The sequence below is a fragment of the Crinia signifera genome, chromosome 9 (genome assembly GCF_055691185.1).
Source record: "Crinia signifera chromosome 9, ASM5569118v1, whole genome shotgun sequence".
Classification (NCBI taxonomy): Eukaryota; Metazoa; Chordata; class Amphibia; order Anura; family Myobatrachidae; genus Crinia; species Crinia signifera.
In genome coordinates this window covers 151,250,331-151,271,282 of record NC_139225.1, presented here as the reverse complement: position 1 = coordinate 151,271,282, position 20,952 = coordinate 151,250,331, and the positions used below count along the sequence as shown (strand labels likewise).

The following is a 20,952-nucleotide window of genomic DNA, read 5'->3' as shown; positions in this document are numbered from 1 at the left end:
GGAAGGGGTTAAAGAAGACACAATTAAATATTTGAATTGAATAAGAATATTTTGAAATGGGATAGAGTGGAGTTCACCCCACGATACGCGAGAAACGTGTAAACCATGTTAACTGTGAAAATGCATTGAAGAGACTGTAAACCCCCGGAAACAACAGTTTGGGCAATGCCCTGAAGGCATATGCTGTTTTTAAGAATGTAAGTGAAAAATAAAATAAAGTTGAAATTTAAAAAAAAAAAAGGATGGTGACGAAGGTGTAGTAGAAGCAGCTCCGGGTGTGAGACCGTAAAGAGGCATGTATTGCACCCTGTGGAGGGCGCTCATAACCTTTCCTTTCCAGTATGAGTTGTGACAAATAGAGCTTAATAGGAAATAGACTTTGACCATTTACCTATTCTCTGACTGGAGAGGAGCATTTGTTTGTAATTATTAAAGCAAATTGTACTTAGTCTCATGGAGAGAAATCTAACCCCAAATATTTCTGCAGCATTACAACCAGTTCCTTACAGCTGGGGGTCCCGGCTTATTACATGAATGCTCAATCTGCTGCCCCCATTCCCCTCCTCACATGCAGCCCTGTCCTCACTGACACATCACTCATCTCCTGATATACTATGTGCTGCTGGGGACCCTGCCCCTCCCACTATATAACTCAGTCTGTGGCTTCCTGCTGCCTCCATTCCCCTCCTCACATCCTGTCACTGCCCCTGTCACATGCAGCCCTGTCCTCACTGACACATCCCTCATCTCCTGATATACTCTGTGCTGCTGGGGACCCTGCTCCTCCCACTATATAACTCTCAGTCTGTGGCTTCCTGCTGCCCCCATTCCCCTCCTCACATCATGTCACTGCCCCTGTCACATGCAGCCCTGTCCTCACTGACATCACACATCTCCTGATGCAGGCATGACAATGTATGAACAATTACATCATTATGCCAATAGCCGCTAACCAATTTAATCAAATTTCGTTAACACCCATGGGGGTTATTCTGATTTACTCCTTTTGGCAAATTCCTTCTCAAATGGACAAAACCATGTGCACTGCAGGTGGGGTAGATGTTACTTGTGCAGAGAGTTAGATTTGGGTGGGGTTTTATTTCAAAGTGAGATCTATATCGCAGCATAAAAATAAAGCAGCCAGTATTTTCCAGCACCCATTCTGCAGCTCTACACCCAGAACTCTGCAAATCAGCACCTGGTTTCACAGGACCGAGGCAAAGATCAGGATTATATTCCCCGCTATCTCCATATCCAACATACCTGCTGCGTGTCCCGGTGCCAGAGACGGACTTGCTCAGCTTGTTTTTCCTTTGCAAAATAGTCAGAACTGTTCCCCCCGCTTTTAACTCCGTGCCACGGCCACCTAGCGGCTGCAGGACACTTGGACTAGAAACTTTCAGCTGGGTTAAACTATTGTCACATTCTCTTTTCTGCTTCTTTTTCTGAGGAAGTGTGTACTGGCTGAAGAGGTCAGATTCAGAAACCCCATCTGGAAGGAGAAAAACAAAACGTCTTATTGTTCTAAAACTACTGTTGTCCCTGAGGTTGGCTGCTGCAATGCACATTAACATTGTAATGTAATATAGAGGGCCACATTACAAAGGGACACTTTCATGTTGATCTAGTGTTCCTTCTAGGAACCAAACGGGGCAGGGCGCTGGAGGGGCTGACCGGGCACGCCAACGTCACTAAAGGGGGCATGCCCGGGCCGGCGCGTCACAAATAGGGGCGTGCTCGGGCCAGCGCATCACAAATGGGGGCGTGCCCGGGCCGCGCATCACTGAAGGGGGTGTGCCCGGCCGTAACTACGTCCCCGAGCTGCCGGGAAAGCGCTGTGCACCGCAATCTATGGCGGCGCTGGGCTTCACCGGTGCACTCCGGCGGGCAGGCAGCAGGCTGTTTTAGCGGGGCGCTGCTAGAGGGGCAGGGCGCATTCTGCCCTTTAAAAATCGGGCAGGGCGCAGCGCCCAGCTAAAACAGCCTAGCGGGAACACTATTGATCCTTCCATCAACTAGAAAAAAAAAAAAAGTAAATTTGGGCATGGGTCATTGATTCGACCAATATTATGCCCACGTGCATTGGGTGGACCACTGTAGGTCATGGCTTAGATCGACACATGAAATAGGTTGACATGCCTAAGGTCGACACAAGCATTAGGTCAACAAGGACACAGTCAAAGTGTACCACATCTGCTCGCCATGCTTCAGGCACGGTGCCTCGCTATTCTATTCTCCCTCCACGCCCTAGTGGATTGTAGGGCATGAAATACTGCCTGTCGCCACATGTCGGCTAAAAAAAAAAAAAACCATGTCAACCCTTTCACTGTCAACCTAGCCATTGTCCCCATCTCGACCACTCTGCTCTGCACAAGATCTGCGTCTCTCTTCTGCACGGATCACCAGCTCCCAGTCACTATTACAGGACTTTCATCGGGCTGCTCCCACCCTATGGAATGCCCTTCCACACACACACACAATAAGACTCTCCACCAGCCTCCAAACTTTCAAGTGTTCCCTGAAAACTCACCTCTTCAGGCAAGCCTATCATATTTATATACCACACGCATAACCCTCTGAGTCACTTATGTATTATATAACCTCCCTTCTAGACTTGTAACTTGGTGGCACTGCTATGCTATTACTGGTGCCTGTCCTTGTGTTTCTCGCCTATGTCCCTATAGATTGTAAGCTTGCAGCAGGGCCCTCCTACCTCCAAGTCTGTCTGTTGTTTCCCAGTTTGTTTTATCGCTGTCTACTTCTAACGGAATCTGCTGCGCTATATAAGACACTAAAGGAATCTGCTGCGCTATGTAAGGAACTGTAAATAAATAATAATTGTAGACCTAATGCTTATGTGGATCTTAAGTGGTCGAACCAATGCACGTCAACCTTATATTTGTTGACCTAGCGAACGTATATTTACCAAGAAGAGTTATATTGAAGATGGAATCTGATCCTATCTTACAAGAGAACTCACATCTTATGGTGCCCACACACTGTTCGATTCCTGGATGTGTTGTGAACTTTTTATTTCAAAACGCAACACGTGTAGTTCGTATCGCAGCGCGTTCATTTTTGGTTTTGATGGGCGCTCCCACGTAGAATAATTTTGCAAGCCAAATAAAAGTATGTGCAAGCATCTAGTTCGAATCGCATGCGGTTTGAGCGTATTATATGTGATCTGAACTACGTTGTGGGCTCCTTGCGTAAATAAACCAATAAGAACAAAACAATTAACCGCTGATTGGAGGAAGATCTGTTAAAGCTCCAAGAAAGCTAGAGAAATGTTACTGGCTTTCTGCCCATTAACAGACAAAGGTAGGTAGCCTATAAGCAGTGTTATTTTATAGCTGCAAATGGGTTCTACGGGGGCTATTTTATTAGCACCAATGTCAGCATCCTTTTCCCCGGTACCCGCTCTTATTGGGTATTATGCCCGTGTGCTTGAGGCATGGGATGCCTAATCAGTGATAATTAGCTGCCAAACCCATTTTTGTAGCCGATAAAAAAGCCGCTGACCCGATACCGCAATAACGACCATCGATCATTAAATAACTATATCAGGCCATTTTCACAGCCAAAAATACATCGGGCTAATAGGATACTGCTCATTTCAGTACAAAAACACAGAGTCTGCATTAACCCCCGACAATCTCTGCACTCACCGTCATGGCACCTTTTGGGAGTGTGCTGATTACTCGGCAGTAGTAAGCCCCGGCGGTTGGCCTTCTCGGTTTTCGGTTTCCCCTCAGGTGTCACATTTGGGCGGGTTGTGTATTTCCCCTGCCAGATGCTGCCGGAGTCTGAGATCTTATTCCAACTGTGACTCTTCAACTTAGAGGACTAAAAAGCAAAAAGGATTGGATGGGCGCTAAATGTGAGAATACGTATCTTATATAATGGTACCACAGCTGCAAACCTCCAGTGTGTCTGCACGCACACCCCTATAAACGAGAGTCCCAATAAACAGCTGACTCTCAGGAGAGAATCTCTAGAAGAGGAACTGCGCGGTAATGCTGAATATACCACAGAGTTGTTCAAAAAGGAAACGTTCTATATTCATTGTTGCTACTGGACTGACTTTTCACACTAAAGCTCCGCACACACAAATTGCGGAGTGTCCCGTTTTCATCAGCAACCAGCAATGGTCGCTGATGAAAACGAGACACTGCCGGTGGAAGCCACTGGTCGCAACAAGGCGCTCAGCGACCATATCCTGACCTAGGCGATTCTGACGAGGCTTAAGGCAGACATGAGACCTTCCACCTGTTTGCTGTGCGGCTCAGGTCCAGCAGTAGAGCAGACTGCTGCGTACCCAGGAAGAGCGCTCAGATCAATTGTGTATGTTTATGATACTAATGAACTCTGATCAATGAATAGCCACATTTTCTATGAGATACTAATCAATGTATATAGTGTGTTGTTTATTACAGGTGGCCAGTTGTTTTTTATTTTGTGTTTATTATTACCATTTCTGTATAGCAACAATAAATTAAAAATGTTGCTTTTGGATCAGCTGTGGAGTATATGTTAACTAAAGGACCATACACACTGGGCGACTGAGCTGAAAGTCGCTCAAAACACCCAGTTTGAGTGGCTTTCAGCTCAAAGCCGCCCAGTGTGTATGCTCCAGCGATGAGCAATGCTGCGCGCTCCCGCAACATCACCGGGAAAGCCGCTCATCTGCTGGTAATACCAGCAGATGAGCGGCTTTCAGGACGGCTTTGCAAAGCCGTCCTCCCCTCCTCCATCGGCGCCGGGCAGGGGGAAAGCCGCCCAGTGTGTATGCACTGAACGGCTTTCCCCGCAGCGATGATTAGCATCATCGCTGTCCATAGTCACCCAGTGTGTATGGACCTTTAAACTTGATGCCCATAGCAACCAATCAGATGTGTAAAAGAAGCTAAGTACCTCTCTTAGAGTTTCCATAAAAAGCAAAAGTGACAAAGTGTGAACAAACAAACAAACAGCACACGCAATCCAAACCACAAAACGCTCAATGTCCACTTAGAAGGCAGATGTGCGAAGAAAGCCTTCATTTTAATATCTAGAACAGTGGATCCCAAACTATTTTGCTCTGGGACCACGTCAGACCAACATTATTACAGGACCCCAGCAAGAAACCACAGAACAGTCACACACGGGTATGTTATGGAGGCACAAAATGATGGGAGGAGTCTGGAGGAACAGAAAATTCAACTCATTTTCTAAACTCCTTGCATCACCGACAGGGAGAGATTAGAGAAGGCATCAGCCTGATGGTCAACAACATGGAGTCGCAACCCACTTTGGGGTCAGGACCCACAGTTTGAGAGTCACGCATCTAGAAAATTAAAAAGGTTACTAATTTAGTAACAACAATTGAACAGTTGACAGTCAGTCTTAAGGCTCCCATACACTATGAAATTTTGGGCCGATTCCATGCGATTTCGGCACTTGGGCCGATAAATCATGTGAAATCGTCCCAAAATCACATGCGTGTGACATTTGGTCCGATGCACGGTCCCGTGCGCATCGGACCGGATCAGGAGGTCGGACGTTCAGAATGTACGATGACGTCCGACCTCCTGCAGCGGCTGAAAGGAGTGACCAGCGGGGGTGCCGGTGACAGTGGGGTGGGCAGCGTGGATCATCAGTGTGCGCACTGCAGCAGGCGGACAGCGGCGGCTATTACATCTATAAAACAACATGTCAAATGACGCTGAGAAGGAGCCGCTGATTGGCTGGGAGTGCTCTATCTCAGCCAATCAAAAGCCGGACAGTCATTTGACATGTTATTTTAAAGGGGAAGCGGTCATCTATTAGAATGAACTTAGGTCTACAGTCATTAGGTCGACCCCACTAGGTCGACTGGCAGGAAGGTCGACCTGACTTAAGGTCGAATTTTCATAAAGGTCGACATGAGGAAGGTCGACTGGTCATAAGGTCGACATGGGGTTTTTCACTGTTTTTTGAGCCGACAGGCAGTATTTCATGCCCTACCATCCACTAGGGCGTGGTGGGAGAATAAAATAGTGTGCCCGAAGCATTGCGAGCGAAGCGAGCGATGCCAGGGTCCGATTCTCATTACCAACTTTGTCCATGTCGACTGTGTCAACATTCTGATAAAAAAACAGTGAAAAACCCATGTCGACCCTTATGGAAATTCGACCTTAAGTCAGGTCTACCTTGGCCCATGTCGACCTTAAGTCAGGTCGACCTTCCTGCCAGTCGACCTAGTGGGGTCGACCTAATGACTGTAGACCTAAGTTCATTCTGACAGATGTCCCGATTCCATTTTAAAGTTGTAATAGTCGCTGCTGCCCGCTGCACACAGTGACAGCACGCTGATGATCACCACCGCCCGCCACACTGTCACCGGCATCCCCCGCTACACCCACCGGACACTAATTTCAGAGACGCTGCTGCCAGCCCCCACTACCACTGCTGCCCACCCCCGCACACTCCTCCTCACCGCCCTGCAGCTCCCTGTTTTTTTTTACATGTGATAAATCGCATGCGACATGTAAAAAATTGCACATCAACTGCCAAATTGTATGTGAGCCTCCCGGGGAGCTGCCGGGCGGCTCGTAGGAGAATTGGGTCCCACTTGTTCCTAGGACAACTTGGCCTAATGTATGGGGGCCCATAGCAACTGACATTCATAAAATCTTACCTGTGGAAGATCAGGATTATAGTCATCTATTTGTTTCATTGTGTTGACATCCTTGTTTCCAAGAGCAATTTGATAAGCAACTGAATCTCCAACGTTACTGCATTACGTTACGGAAAACCGGAACAAAAGACCCGCCCCCCCCCCCCACTGCAGAATACATGCAGAAAGCCTATCACATCAGCAAGGCAAAGGAATGAAACAATCACAGCGCCAGCAAGTGGAGGGGCTGAAGGAGTTCAACAGCAATTAGACACACTCAGGGGTACATTTACTCAAGCCTCTTAAGAAAAGTGATGTTGCCCATAGCAACAAGATCTGTATATAATTTCTTATGATGCAATAGAGAAAGGAGACAGAATCTGATTGGTTGCTTTGGACATCACCACTTTATATTTAGAAGTTTTAGTAAATTTTACCCCTCTGTGTGTATGCCCGATGGCGATTTGCGGTCCCACACGTCGCCTGACTAGGTCCTGGGTGCGGCAGAGTTACTTACAGCCATTGTGCAGAATCAGTTCTAGAGCCACACAATGTATGGAGGCAATCTCCATGCACAGACGTTGTCTGAACTATTGGGACAGATTTAATAACCAAACTCCATTATCTGGACTGAGTGCGAGCCAGTGTCGGGCTGTAAAGCCGGGCGGGCCAAACTGGTCAGGCTTTCCAGACCACCTAACTGTGGGTTACGGTATAGGGGTTTGATAATCTCTAGGTCGCTTGTTAATCACTTAACAGGCTTAAGGTCGACACGGACAGGGTATAAACTCAAAATGTCACACGAGTTTTTCACATATTTTTGGTGTCTATATTGACATGGACACTGTATAAGTGTCTGGCATCGGGCCGCATGGCTCGCCATGCTTCGGGCATGGTGCCTCGTGGTTCTTGACACACTATTATATATTCTAACTCTTTGCCCACTTAGTAAAGTATGAACCAAGTCAATCTTACCCAAAAAAACATGAATTAGTGTTGACCTTAAGCTTATGTCGACCATTAGTGGTCTACCTAGACATTGTCAACCCAGGGACTGGATACTCTAACTGTGCACAGGAGGTGCAGGCATTAAGGTCACACTTCTCAGACCCCCTTGCTGGTGCACAGGTGTAGTCATTACTAACTGTCACATTTCCCAGATCAACCAGCTGGTGCACAGGTGGCCAAAAGTCTTCCGCATATCTACCAAGTAGTGCAGGCCTGGCATACCAGTGGCTCTCCAGCTGCTGTGAAACTACAGATCCAGCATGCCTTGCCAGTTTAAGCATTCCCCAATAGAAAAACTGTGGCAGGGCATGCTGGGATCTGTAGTTTCCCAGCAGCTGGAGCACCACAGGCTAGCCAGGCCTGATGTAGTGCATGGGCAACTTAAATGTGAAGCACGAATAATGGTGGCAAATAGTGGTAAAGTAACAAAGTATTCTAACCTAATAGAGAAAGAGAGCAATGCACAAAGGATACGGCCCAGCGTAGCTTAATTCTGCCGGGTCAATACCATCTTCATATGGATTTAGAGGAACCAGTTTTCGTTTTACAGGATCAAAGACCAATTGATACAGAAATGTATTATTTGCACGTATAAATCCATCTATGTATCCGTCGGGAACCGTTATATTGGCTTTCAGATACTGCCCAATCTTCTTAATAACCTGGAAGTGAAAAGAAACCCTTACAGAATGTTGTAGATATGACAGAACACCAACGTTCCAGGTGCGCTCGCTCAGATGACGTAACGTCCACCGGTGCCGGAAGATAGCCGGCAGCAGAGAGATAGAATTACCTGTAATATATCCGGGTTATTTGCAATTTTCAGAAGTTTACTTGCTTTGGCTAAACCAATCCCGTGGATGGAGGGAAGGTAGTCACAGCCGGACAGAATGCACATGTAGCGGAATTTCTCCTCTGTGAAAACGTCCCCGAGTTGTTTGCACATCCCGAACCGCGCCTGGTCAATCTCTAAACCATTTCCAAGTTTGTCCATTTTTAAAATCACCTGTAGAATGAAATAAAATCTCATCAGTAACATTAGCTAAAACAAAATCAGTTTTACCAATACAATGTGAGCTACGAATAAATAATTAACTCTCTCAATTATTGCACCAAGGACGAGATTTGAACATTTTCCTTTTAAGAATATATTTATATTGTGGCATTTTTTTTTTGGGAAATGCATTAAATGTGTTTATTCCCTTACATTGCGCACACTGGCACCATGCTGTGTGTACTGGTGATCCGATGTCTGCCCGCATAGCCCCTGAAGGAGCAGGCGGTGACCGGTAGCTCAGTTGCGATGTCAGTCACGATGGAGCAGGCAGTGTGTATGAAGAAAAAGCTGCGTCTGTATATCTTCTTATGTGTACCCAGCTTTACATAAATCACTGCGGCTGGAGTACAAGTCACCTTTGCAACAATGCGTATAGTCACGGGTGTGATTGAAACATTCATCTCCTACAGCTGTACGCATCGCAGCAAAGTTCACAGTGGTTACAGCCCAGTTATGAAGCAGAGTTGTGCCTGATATATAAGGTTCCGGAGCAAATGTACTTTGATCCAATGTGGACAGTACCTATATCGACTTTTATAAACAACACTTCCTAAATTAAGGGGAGGTCTGCTCATATGTAAACACAAAGAGGACAACACAGAAATAAAAAGTGTCCGCTTTAAGCAAGGTGACAGATCCCACAGTGCCGAGTATACCTTTTTACAGCCAAAAGTTAGAAGGTCGGAGTCTTCCGTAATGATTGCCTCTACAAAACCATTTTTATTTAAGTAAGCCAGCTGGGAATCCGCCTCATACGGAGCAACGATACAGTCCACGCCTTCAGAGCGAGCAGCCTGCGAGACAGCATGCACAGGGTCACACAAAGCCAGTCCTCATACACAAATTCCACAATGAATACGTTTTGTTTTCATCCAACTGAAGCTGAATGCAGGGAGCACAGCTACAAATGCTACCTGGTGCCGTTTCCAGGCAGGCACTCACTTTAATGACTTCGTGAGCCATTTCCGAGGTGATGTTAATAGAGCGCGAGAAGCAGTCCCTGGCCTCCGACAATTTGCCTTCTCTCAGCAGCTGTTTCCCCTTTTGCAAATTTGTCTGCCGCCTCCTGCAAAGACAGACGTGGTCACATTCACCAGAACGCAATACTTTCAAAATAAAATACATTAGAAGTAAAATGGCCACCCAACTGCTGCGCCACTCTGTAACCCTCCTGTGAACGCGGCTTCATGTAGCGATTTGCTCGTGTCACACGGGAGCCGGATGTCATCACTTACTCTCGTCTAGCTCTTTCCACCTCTTTCTTTGACGGTAAAGTGCATCCATCGAACACCAGAATGGGCCTGACGTTATGCGACAGGAGCATGTGCACAAGCTTCATGCAGTAGCTAACGTACCTGCAACAAAGGAAAAATGTTCAGTATAAGAAGTAACGGAAAGGTGAAATGGTTCCGCGCTAACCTAATTTTTTTAGCAGCTCCTATAATTTAATAGAATGGTAGTTTGGAAAAAGAAGCGCTCTTAAAGTGATTTTATCTATGAAAGATAAGTGAATATAGTATTAGAATATATGTTTAAAATAATATTGGGGTGCTAAATATAAGATACAATGTGAGTGGTACCTGTAATAAAAAAAGGGGAACGGTTAGTTGCAATGTTTACACCCTTTTGGGGAAATTTGCGTTTTTTGTTGGTTTTTACGTTTTTGTTAAAACGTAAAAACCAACAAAAAACGCAAATTTCCCCAAAAGGGTGTAAACATTGCAACTAACCGTTCCCCTTTTTTTATTACAGGTACCACTCACATTGTATCTTATATTTAGCACCCCAATATTATTTTAAACATATATTCTAATACTATATTCACTTATCTTTTATAGATAAAATCACTTTAAGAGCGCTTCTTTTTCCAAACTACCATAAGAAGTAACGGGCACAGGAGTAAACGTCTCATACTGTGCGACTGAGTCTGCCAGTCAGAGGGAACCAGGCAGGGGTGCCGGTCAGCAGGCGCACTTAAAAAAGCAAACAAAGCCCAGACAAATGAATTGGCAGCCAGATTTGGCTGAGACCAATCAGTGGCTTCCCATTCATTTGTCTGGGCTTTTTTTTTTTGTGTAATTACTGCCCAGCTAGCTCCCCTCACCGGCATCCGCCGCCAATTTAGCAAATCTTATGTGCAGCCCGTCCGACCTCCCATCCGATGTGTACGGGACTGCGCATCGGGTGGGATGGGATGTCTACACGTGCAATTAGAGACGATATCACGGCCGGATTCATCCGAATCAGGTGAAATTGTGTCCAAATCGCATAGTATATTTAAGCACACAGGATGATAGATCTTTCCCATCTTTCTGGTGGGAACAAAAAACTGGCAGTGTAAGGGAGCATATGACAGTCAATCATTTACTCCCAAATGCTGGAAAAAACAATTAAATTGATTGTTGTAATTTGTCTGAATGAGCATTGTCTGTTTTCCAGTGTAATGGGGCAAATGTTAATTTCTCAGAAGCTCCCATACATTACCAGATTTTTGTGTTCCCATCAGACAGATGGACAGATATCTGTAGGTGTGTACCCATCTTAACACAGCATCTTGACTGTTTTTTTTTTTTTTTTTTTTGCAAGCACCCTGAAAGCAGATCTGATTATTCCTAAAATAATCAGGATTAAGTTAAGTAGGACCAATTTACAGCTTTAAAAAAGCATGAGTTGGTGCATCTGATTCACAGATAATATAAGATATTGGAATGGTTAGTATTACGGTTTGTGGGACCCCGGTAACCCCTTTCACATCACACCAATTACCGGGTCAAACCAGCATGAACCTGGTAATTAGGTGCTATGTGAAAGGGGTATAATTGCCACATAAATATTTAACTTTCAGTAAACTGCAACAAAAACAGGAAGTAAACCAGATGCTCAATTTAGTACTGGACACACAATTATCTGGTTACTAAAATCAGTCAGACATAAAAGGTAAACCAGCATGTCTGTTGCAATATTTTATAAGTTGTAAATTACACTAGCTTAAATTACACTTAAAGGGGGAGCCAGATCCTAATGGTGTTTACACACAGGCCGATATGGCTTCCGATGTTGACGATATAGTCAACATCGGAAGCCATATCGCATACAGATTGCATGCTTTTTTTAGGGCTTGCGAGCCTGATGCACGCTCCCGTGTGAGCGCAAATCGGCAGCCAAGACTATATAGTGCAGATCTGCACTATATAGTCTAAATTGTGCCCCTCCATGCATGCTATGCGAGTCCCGAAGCGTTCTGATCGCATCAGGACTACCATAGCACGGCATATCGCCCCCGTGTGTACACACCATAAGTCATCTCGGCATACTTAGGGTGTGTACACACAGCGCAATATTGCTGCCGCCAATATTGATACCGTCAGCCATGGGCACCTGGCAGATGACAAGCGCTGGAAGGAGGTGGGTAGTGGTCAAATGCAGCGAATCGCGCCATTTTAGCCACGCCCACCGCAGTGCAATGCCTTAAAAACAGCATTGCACATCAGGGGTGTGGCTAAAATGTTGCAATTGCTTTGGCCAGGCCCCCAAACAAGAAACCACTCATGTGACTCCACAGCACCCCCCCCCCCCCCCCCCCCCCCACCCCACCCCACCCCCAGAGGCCCCAACCCCCTCCTGAGCTGGCTGAACTCTGCCAGAAAAGGACAGCCAGTAGGTAAGTATGCCTTAGCCTTGCACAAATTTGGCTAACATTCCTTACAAAACCCACATCAAGGTTCTGGCGCTGCTGTTCGAACGGCAGGATTCCATTAACCAGCATCCCCGCCACACATCATGCTGTCCCTTTAAACTGGGACACTCATGAATTACACAGGTTCTGTGGCTACTTAAAACGTGGTGAAATGTAGGTGGGAAAGTCAGCCAGCCCCAGAACCTGTATAATTCAGGAGTGCCCTAGTTTAAAAGTATAACGTGTGACACACACACACTATATATATATATATATATATATATATATATATATATATATATATATATATATATATATATATATATATATATATATATATATACACACAAACATATGGTTGCCTAGGAGTACAGCTTCACAGAGACACACGTCACAATAACACACTCACTGGTCGGTGGGCTCCCCCTTGGCCAGCTTATCGGCACAGGCGAAGGCGCCCTTGTGCAGCCAGCAGTAGGTGTCCACGGCCACGGTCTGCCCCCGGTACTTGCTGACACTGACGGGCTCGGAGGCCTCCCTGAGGAACTGCAGCAGCCCCTGGATCCCCATGACAGTAGCAGCGGAGGCGGCGGCAGTGTACCCAGCGCAGCGCTACCGCCAGCCTCAGGGTCTCTACAGATTCCTCCTCCGCCCACCACAGAATCAATTCTCCCGCCAGCCGGCGGCGCTGAGACGTATGACGCGAAGCGCAAAAACATCGCGCTGACCTGACGTGGGCGGCTGGCCGCAGCGCGACTTCCGGCCGCGTCACTGGTTGGCAGCGGAGATCCCTCCCCATGGTATAAATGAAAGGGAGCGCTGCGTCGGATGCGCGTGGTTATTAGTCGCCAATCAATGTCATCTCTGCTATCTACATTATATGATAATAGTATTGTACAGGCCTCATATCCTGTGCTAGTATGTGACTTGGAAATGGTATTGATGATTCAATGTAAATGTATCTATGGGGGGTATTCAATGCTGCAGCGAGCGGTGGGTGAGGGGGTTAAACAGCGAGGATTGCAGAAAACCAGCGATCCTCGCTGTTTAACCCCTGCGCCGGCCGCTCGCTCTATTCAACGTTCTGGGGAAATCCTCGCCGTCACAGGACGGCGATAATTGCCCAAAACAGCGAGACCCGCGGCTACTGCAGAAAACTCGCAGTTTTTAGCCGCGAGTCTCGCTGCTTCTGGAGCCGCATCCGCCAATTCTCCCTCGCTCAAAAAACAGAGCGAGGGGGAATTGGCGTATGCGGAGGGTGTGTTGAATGCTGTCAGGGTGAGTGGTGACAGCGAGCAGGAAGACCTGCTCGCTGTCACCACTCGCAAACAGCATTGAATACCTGCCTATGTCTCATTCCTTTTTTTCCCCCAAAAAATGTAACAGTGTAATGTGGGCTAGGTGACATAAGGGAGATTGCTAGACTAATGTGGGAGAGAGGGAGATTGCTGCTATGTCAGGGAGTCGCCTGCAGAATGCAGGGGGGAAGGTAACTATGATGTAACAGTGTAATGTGGGCCTGGCTGACATGAGGGAGATTGCTAGACTAATGAGGGAGAGAGGGAGATTGCTGCTATGTCAGGGAGTCTCCTGCAGAATGCAGGAGGGGAGGTAACTATGATGTAACAGTGTAATGTGGGCTAGGTGACATGAGGGAGATTGCTAGACTAATGAGGGAGAGAGGGAGATTGCTGCTTTGTCAGGGAGTCTCCTGCAGAATGCAGGAGGGTAGGTAACTATGATGTAACAGTGTAATGTGGGCTAGGTGACATGAGGGAGATTGCTAGACTAATGAGGGAGAGAGGGAGAATGCTGCTATGTCAGGGAGTCTCCTGCAGAATGCAGGAGGGGAGGTAACTATGATGTAACAGTGTAATGTGTGCTAGGTGACATGATGGAGATTGCTAGACTAATGAGGGAGATTGCTGCTTTGTCAGGGAGTCTCCTGCAGAATGCAGGAGGGTAGGCAACTATGAGTTATATAGCTGGTGAGGCAGGGTTACTGTATGTAGGTTATATAGGTGGTGAGGCAGGGTTACTGTTTGTAGGTTATATAGGTGGTGAGGCAGGGTTAGTGTATGTAGGTTATATGTGGTGAGGCAGGGTTACTGTATGTAGGTTATATAGATGAGGCAAGGTTATTGTATGTATGTTATATAGGTGGTGAGGCAGGGTTACTGTATATAGGTTATATAGGCGGTGAGGCAGGGTTACTGTATGTAGGTTATATAGATGGTGAGGCAGAGGTATTGTATGTAAGTTATATATGTGGTGAGTGTAACGATCAGATCAGGTGATCGATCAAATTAACATATGCCTCCTGTTATGATTATCTGTTCGATCAATGTATGTCTGATATTGTTGTAAAGTTATGTCTCCTGTGATTATAATGTTTGGAATAAGGACATGTCTTGTACTATGTGTGTAAACTGTAGGTGATCAAAAAAGAAGGAGGAGAAAAAAGACAGTTGTAGATGGATGCACTCCGATCAGAAAGAATTTTTACTTTTGTTTGAATAAACTTTTTTATATAAAAATGTGGGGACTCCAGTTGTCTTTATTAATTTGGTATTGACAATGAGTTACCCACTGCTTTTGCGAAATAAGGGGTTAAAAAATCAAGACATACATACACACATAAAGTGATGAAGATAAAGATTGGTGTTGGAAAGAGTTTTAAAACGTGTAGGCAGACTTATGCTGCTTTCCCACTGCCTACCCGGGTAAAGACCCGTTTTTTTTAAATGGGTCTTTACCCGGGTAAGAGCCACAAAGACCCTTTCCCACTGCAGCTTTTAAATGGTAAATTACCGTTTAAAAGCAGTAAATGTCCCATTCACACTTACCCGTGTAAACCACAAAGCAACACGTTTAAACTCTCTAGTAAACCTTGCCTGTCATTAAAAACATCACATGCACCAATCATGTTCTTAACCTTTATTATTATTTCTAAATACCGTTTAAAACCCTTTCCCATTGCCAAAAAAACGGCTCTTACACGGGTAAAACACTGCTTTTTACCCGGTTAACAAATACCGGTATTTGTTACCCGGGTAAAGCAACCTGGAGCTTTCCCACTGCAGCTCTAGCCGTTTAAAAAGGCTAAACAAACGGCATTTTACCGTGTAAAGCCTGCAGTGGGAAAGGGGCATTAAATAGGAGGGTGCACAATGTGATGTTCAGGGTGTATTCCCTTGTGGCATATGCCTTGATAATTGTATGTCACACTGGGCCTTATTCTGATCGGTGCGGCCCGATCAGAAATCTGCGGTCATCTCCGTGCAGGCGAATCCCCGCCTTCCATACGGATCGCCACCTCCGTCCGTACGCGGATATGTGGCGATCCGCATGAAATTGGACGGGGATACGCCTCCTCCGTCTTGGGAGCAGCCCCTGCATTCGATGGTCGCCGAACATCGAATGCAGGGCCGCACGCTCCACCAGGTCCCGCCACACAAGACCACACGGACACTTGTCCGTGTGAAATCATGTATGGGGGCGGGCAGCTGACATCCGGCGATGTCAGATGCCCGCCCCCTACACACGCGTCACGGCCTCATTACCATGCATACGCCCCGCGTTTGCATGGGAACGCCCATGAAACGCGGGGCGTATGCATAGGGTAATGAGGCTAAGTAGCCCCTCACGCCCCTCTACGCCCCCTGTGCGGCGTATAAAGAATACGTGCGGCGAAATCGCCTGCACATGCGCAGAGTGACCTCTTCACATGCGCAGACGATAAACATCGGCGGGACGTCCGCATGCGGTAAAATCCGCACCGATCAGAATAAGGCCCACTGTTGGAAGAAAAGACTGAATGGGTTTTTCTTATTGGCCTCAATGGTCTAAGAATTGTGTAGGTCTCTCAACCAATAATATAGTTTTACACGTTAAATGTTTCTGTATATATCCACTGATCACTGCTAACCTCTACTGGGTATATAACTGCTGACAATTTACCTAATAGTTTGCATTTTTAAAGAGCATAAATGTATGTTTTTTGTGGACACACTTCCAATGTCTGCCACATGCACCTTTTTAGCTGTTCATTGGCATTTAATCGTCGGTCAGATGCATATTATTCTCCTTGCATTTGACTCTGTGCCACACCTTGCTGTTAGTTAATATACCCTATGTCCCCCACAGATTATTTTGGGGTGAAATGATGCGTAGATAGAAGTTTTATAATCTACCACAGGATTCCTCCTATTGATCTTTAGTGGGTTAGATAATATTGGATCTGTTTTATTTGTAACAGAAAGGGTATTTTGTCACATATAATCATCAGTGGATACTTTGTGTTGCTGTTTTATTCCTGTCTGGCTTTATGCCCAGGATTTAAGAGCAGCAACAATGTATACTGTATTTTACACAATACATTTTGCTTCTGTGTGCACTTTCATTAGTCACTGCTGACCTCTGCTGGTGACTTAGGGGGGAAATTTACTAAAGGAAATTTGTAAAAAAAAATAGGTGTATTTGTATCCAGAAATACACTTATTTTTGACATTTACTATCCCGAAAAAAAAACGATGTTAACGATGAAATATCAGATGATTACCCTTCCCTTTAGCTTCAGGAATGAGTCCTGCCAAATCCAAGGTCAGTGTGGCTTAAGGCCCCCATACACTAGGGCGACTTGTCCTTAGGACAAGTCGCCCCTGAGCTTCCCCGGCTACTCCCCGGGGGAGCTTGATTAGATTGGCACTTGATGTGCCATTTTTTACATGTGATAAATCGTCTCGATTTATCACATGTAAAAAACCCGGGGAGCAGGAGGGGGGGGGGGGGGCTACAGAGCAGGGCTGCTGGTGGGAGCAGGGGGGGCTGGGGACGCTGCGGGGGACACAGGCGGCACATAGAGACACAGGCGGCACATAGAGCCGGGCAGAGGGAGCCGGGAGCTGTCAGTGCTAGAGAAAAAGCATATACAATGAATGGGCAGCCTGTGATTGGCTGAGCGCACTCTCAGCCAATTGCTGACTGGCTGAGAGAGCGCTCAGCCAATCACAGGCCGCCCATTCATTGTATGGGCTTTTTTTTTTATTCAGTGCTGACAGCTCCCGGCTCTATGCCGCCTGTGTCACCCACAGCTCTATGCCGCCTGTGTCACCCCAGCGTCCCGCAGCGTCCCCAGCGTCCCGCTGTGTCACCCCAGCATCCCGCAGCGTCCCGCTGTGTCACCCCAGCGTCCCGGCTCTATGCCGCCTGTGTCACCCCAGCGTCCCGCAGCGTCCCCAGCCGCTGCGTACCCAGCGTCCCGCAGCGTACCCAGCGTCCCGCAGCGTCCCCCGCTCCCTCCACCGCCGCCCCACTAGGTCCCAAGTCGGGTGGTCGGACGTGCAGCAGGTCCGACCACCCGACGCAGATCCGATGCGCACGGGACCGCGCATCGGATCTGAGGGGACATCAAAACTAGCCGATTTTGGTCCGATTTCGCCCAGATCCGACTGATCTGGCCGAAATCTGACCAAAATCGGCTAGTGTATGGGGGCCTTTAGACAGAGATCTCAGTATTTCCTGGAAATTAGCTAATTATTTAAATCACTTACCGAAGTTAGTGTCAACTTTTTATCTGTTTGCAGTTTTACAGACCGTGTCTATGTGGTTTGTCATAGCCACATAGCATCACAAACAGGGTTCTTTAGTGTCATTTTCAGGCTAGAAAGAGATTTGTAGGACTGAAAAGTTAATTGGAGCCTTGAACATACCTTCATATTATCCAGATAGTGGTCCAGCTTAGGGCGGCTGATGATTTTTTTTTCCATCCTGACTAGAAAGAAGAAAATACTTTTTAGTAGAGTTCTGTAAAAGAGAATGGGTACTTAGCTTTAGGAATGAGTTCTGCCAAATCCCAAGGTCGGCGTGGCTTAGACGGAGATCTCAGTATTTCCTGGGATTAAGCTAATTAATTAGATCACTTATCGAAGTTCATGTCAACTTTTTATCTGTTTGCGGTTTTACAGATTCCTGTGGTTATGGGGGTTGTCATAGCCACATAGCATTACAACAAATAGTCCGGATGTATTTGTACTAATGGCTGCAGAATGGTAGAGGTGGGCTGGAACAGGGACCCTCTAGCCGAAATAATCGCACTACCGGTTGGAGGGTATAACCCCTTGTGAATTTCGGTACTGTGGGAATACGAGGATCATCAGGAATTTGTAGATCAAGTACATTATCCTCAATCAGTAATGCATCTTTAGCTAACAATAAGCCCTCACGCAATTCTTTAAAAAAAAAATAATGTTGGATTCTGTCTTCATTTTACGTAAACCCCCGGTGTCTCAAGCAGTTTATATATCCCAGCTCCACCCTTATCCGCAAACCCATGTCGACCTTTTGACTGTCAACCTAGACACTGTTGGCCTAATGGTTGTGTCTACCTTCCAACCATGTCAACCTTAAGCATGTCGACCTATTTGAGGTGCCGACTTAGGCCATGTCGACCTTATGTGGTCAAGCTAATGTATGTCGACCTTTGGTAAGTCGACCCAATAACCCTTACCCATCCTTACTATTGTGGCCATGTTTAAAGTAGGGAGGGGGGGTTTCCCCTCGGACTGCCAAGGTCTGAGTCAGCTTGTACAATGGGCCATGCTTGCTTCACTGTGGACACTAATTGGTTACTGTTAAGGTGACCATACACACGCAGATTTATCTTCAGATCTGGCTGGTTGGAACAAAAACCTGGTTATGGATGAGAGCAAATGACAGTTGACCATTTGCTTGGAAATGCTGGAAAACTGACAAACTGTCACTCATCCATAACCATGTTTTTGTTCCAACCAGCCAGATCTGAAGATAAATCTTACTAGTGTATGGGCACCTTTAGTATTATACGAATGTACCCAAATCAAAGATTTACTTGCTTTGGTCTCAATGGGTGAATTTTCCAATGTATTTTTAAGGGCTGCCAGAGCCTTGATCATTGCTGTGTTTATGGATCTATTATTGTATCCTTTCTGAAGGATTTTTTTAGACATGCTTTGAAGATGTTTTAATTCATTTTCTGTCTCATTGCAAATCATGTGTACCGTCAAGAATTGGGAATATGGTAAACCTCGTTTCAGAGGTTCGGGGTGGTGACTGGAAGCTTGTAGAAGGTTGTTACTCTCAGTAGGCATACAGTATAGAGAAGTTACCAGGACCCCTGATTTTTTGCTAATATTGACATCCAAGAAGTGGATAGATTACTGCTGGATGTTATATGTAAATTTTATATTGGCATCCAAAGTATTTATCCATAATTGTGATAAACTCATCCTTGGTACTTTTTCATAGGATGAGTACATCATCTATGTACCTTGTGTACAATGCAATGTTCCTGTTGCACACAGGATTTAAAAAAAAAATTGAATTTCTGAGTGTGAATCATAAACCTCTTTGCATATGTTTGTAGCTATGCATGAACCCATTGCGCAGCCCTGCATCTGTAGGTACAACTGATTATCAAATAAAAAGTAATTGTTATAAAGTGCCATTGATAATGATGATATAAAAAAGGAGACATTAGGTCAATTGTACAAATTGTTCCCTGTGATGAGGTTCTTCTCTGCCAAGAGCCCACGGCTGTGGGGAATGTTCGTATATAGATTCACAACATCTGCTGTGCACAGCCAGCATTTTGCTGGTAGCGGACCAAAAAGTCTGAGTTTATCCAATCGTGTAGAAGTGTCTTTAAGATAGGTATTTGGATACTGTATAGAATGAGTCTCTTGCAGAGATGATTGGTTCACCCTATCTTTGTGTCATTTTGGTATCGTATAGAAATCTGGGATGTTTAGGGTTGTAACCAAAAGGGCCGTGTAGGTTGTTCTATCAGTATAACCCTCGTCCATACCTTGCTGTAGAACCGCAGTGAGCTCCCCAATGTAGTCAGGATCTTTAACCAAATGGCTTTAATCGGACGGTTCTGCAAGCTGCGGATAGACTTCTTTTTTGTAATCCACGAGATCCTGGATAAAGATCCCACCCCCTTTGTCTGCAGGGTGGATCTTGATGTCATCGTATTTGGAAAGATTTTGTATCGATTTACAAGAATCAGTTGACAAATTCTGCAGCATATTCCGTGTTGAGTTCTTTTGTTGTTTGATATTATAAGATAATGATCACGTGACTGCTTTAATAGCAGGGTTGTTGGACACTGGATCGAAGGTAGACTTTAGCTTGATTGGTTGTCTCTGAGGGTATTTATACATTTGCCTTTGATTATTCAAAAAATGATTTTATTCTCAATTGTCTATTGAGTCTACACACATCACTTTTACTGTCCAAATTGTTAGGTATCTTCTGCAGGACCGTAAATATGTCCATGGTGAGGGTTCTTGATGACGGGTAATAAATTAGGCTTTATTGCATTAATGTGCTGTTTATTGTTTTTCCTCTCACACTGCCGGCCGTGTCTGGTTCTTTGATGACTAGCTTCTGCTGTGCTTTCATTCTCACCCCAAAAAGGGGTTTTGGGTGCCGGTACCTGGGTTTTCTGTTTTGCAGTTAGAAGCTGCACTGGGTGATTCTGCTGGTTAAGTTCATTTATCCAATCACAGCGTGTCAGTCCCATAACAGATTAAG

At 45.8% G+C, this 20,952-nt stretch overlaps 1 protein-coding gene across 2 annotated transcripts in view; it reads right to left on the bottom strand.

The window, feature by feature from the left end:
• EXO1 (exonuclease 1) overlaps positions 1-18,812 on the bottom strand; it is a 39,151-nt gene extending 20,339 nt beyond the window's left edge. Inside the window, exons 1-9 of one of the 2 annotated variants that reach the window (XM_083160293.1) lie at positions 18,090-18,812; positions 9,938-10,057; positions 9,645-9,768; positions 9,359-9,496; positions 8,439-8,651; positions 8,120-8,307; positions 6,659-6,755; positions 3,669-3,846; positions 1,264-1,492 (exon numbers count right to left, since the gene is read on the bottom strand). In XM_083160293.1, coding sequence (XP_083016419.1) covers positions 1,264-1,492; positions 3,669-3,846; positions 6,659-6,755; positions 8,120-8,307; positions 8,439-8,651; positions 9,359-9,496; positions 9,645-9,768; positions 9,938-10,041 — 1,271 coding nt within the window. In that variant the 5' untranslated portion in view covers positions 10,042-10,057; positions 18,090-18,812. Of the gene's footprint in view, positions 1-1,263; positions 1,493-3,668; positions 3,847-6,658; positions 6,756-8,119; positions 8,308-8,438; positions 8,652-9,358; positions 9,497-9,644; positions 9,769-9,937; positions 10,058-12,787; positions 13,142-18,089 lie in introns of those variants that run through there. The other variant, XM_083160292.1, reaches the window with a different exon arrangement.
• Between the last annotated feature and the right edge of the window lie 2,140 nt (positions 18,813-20,952).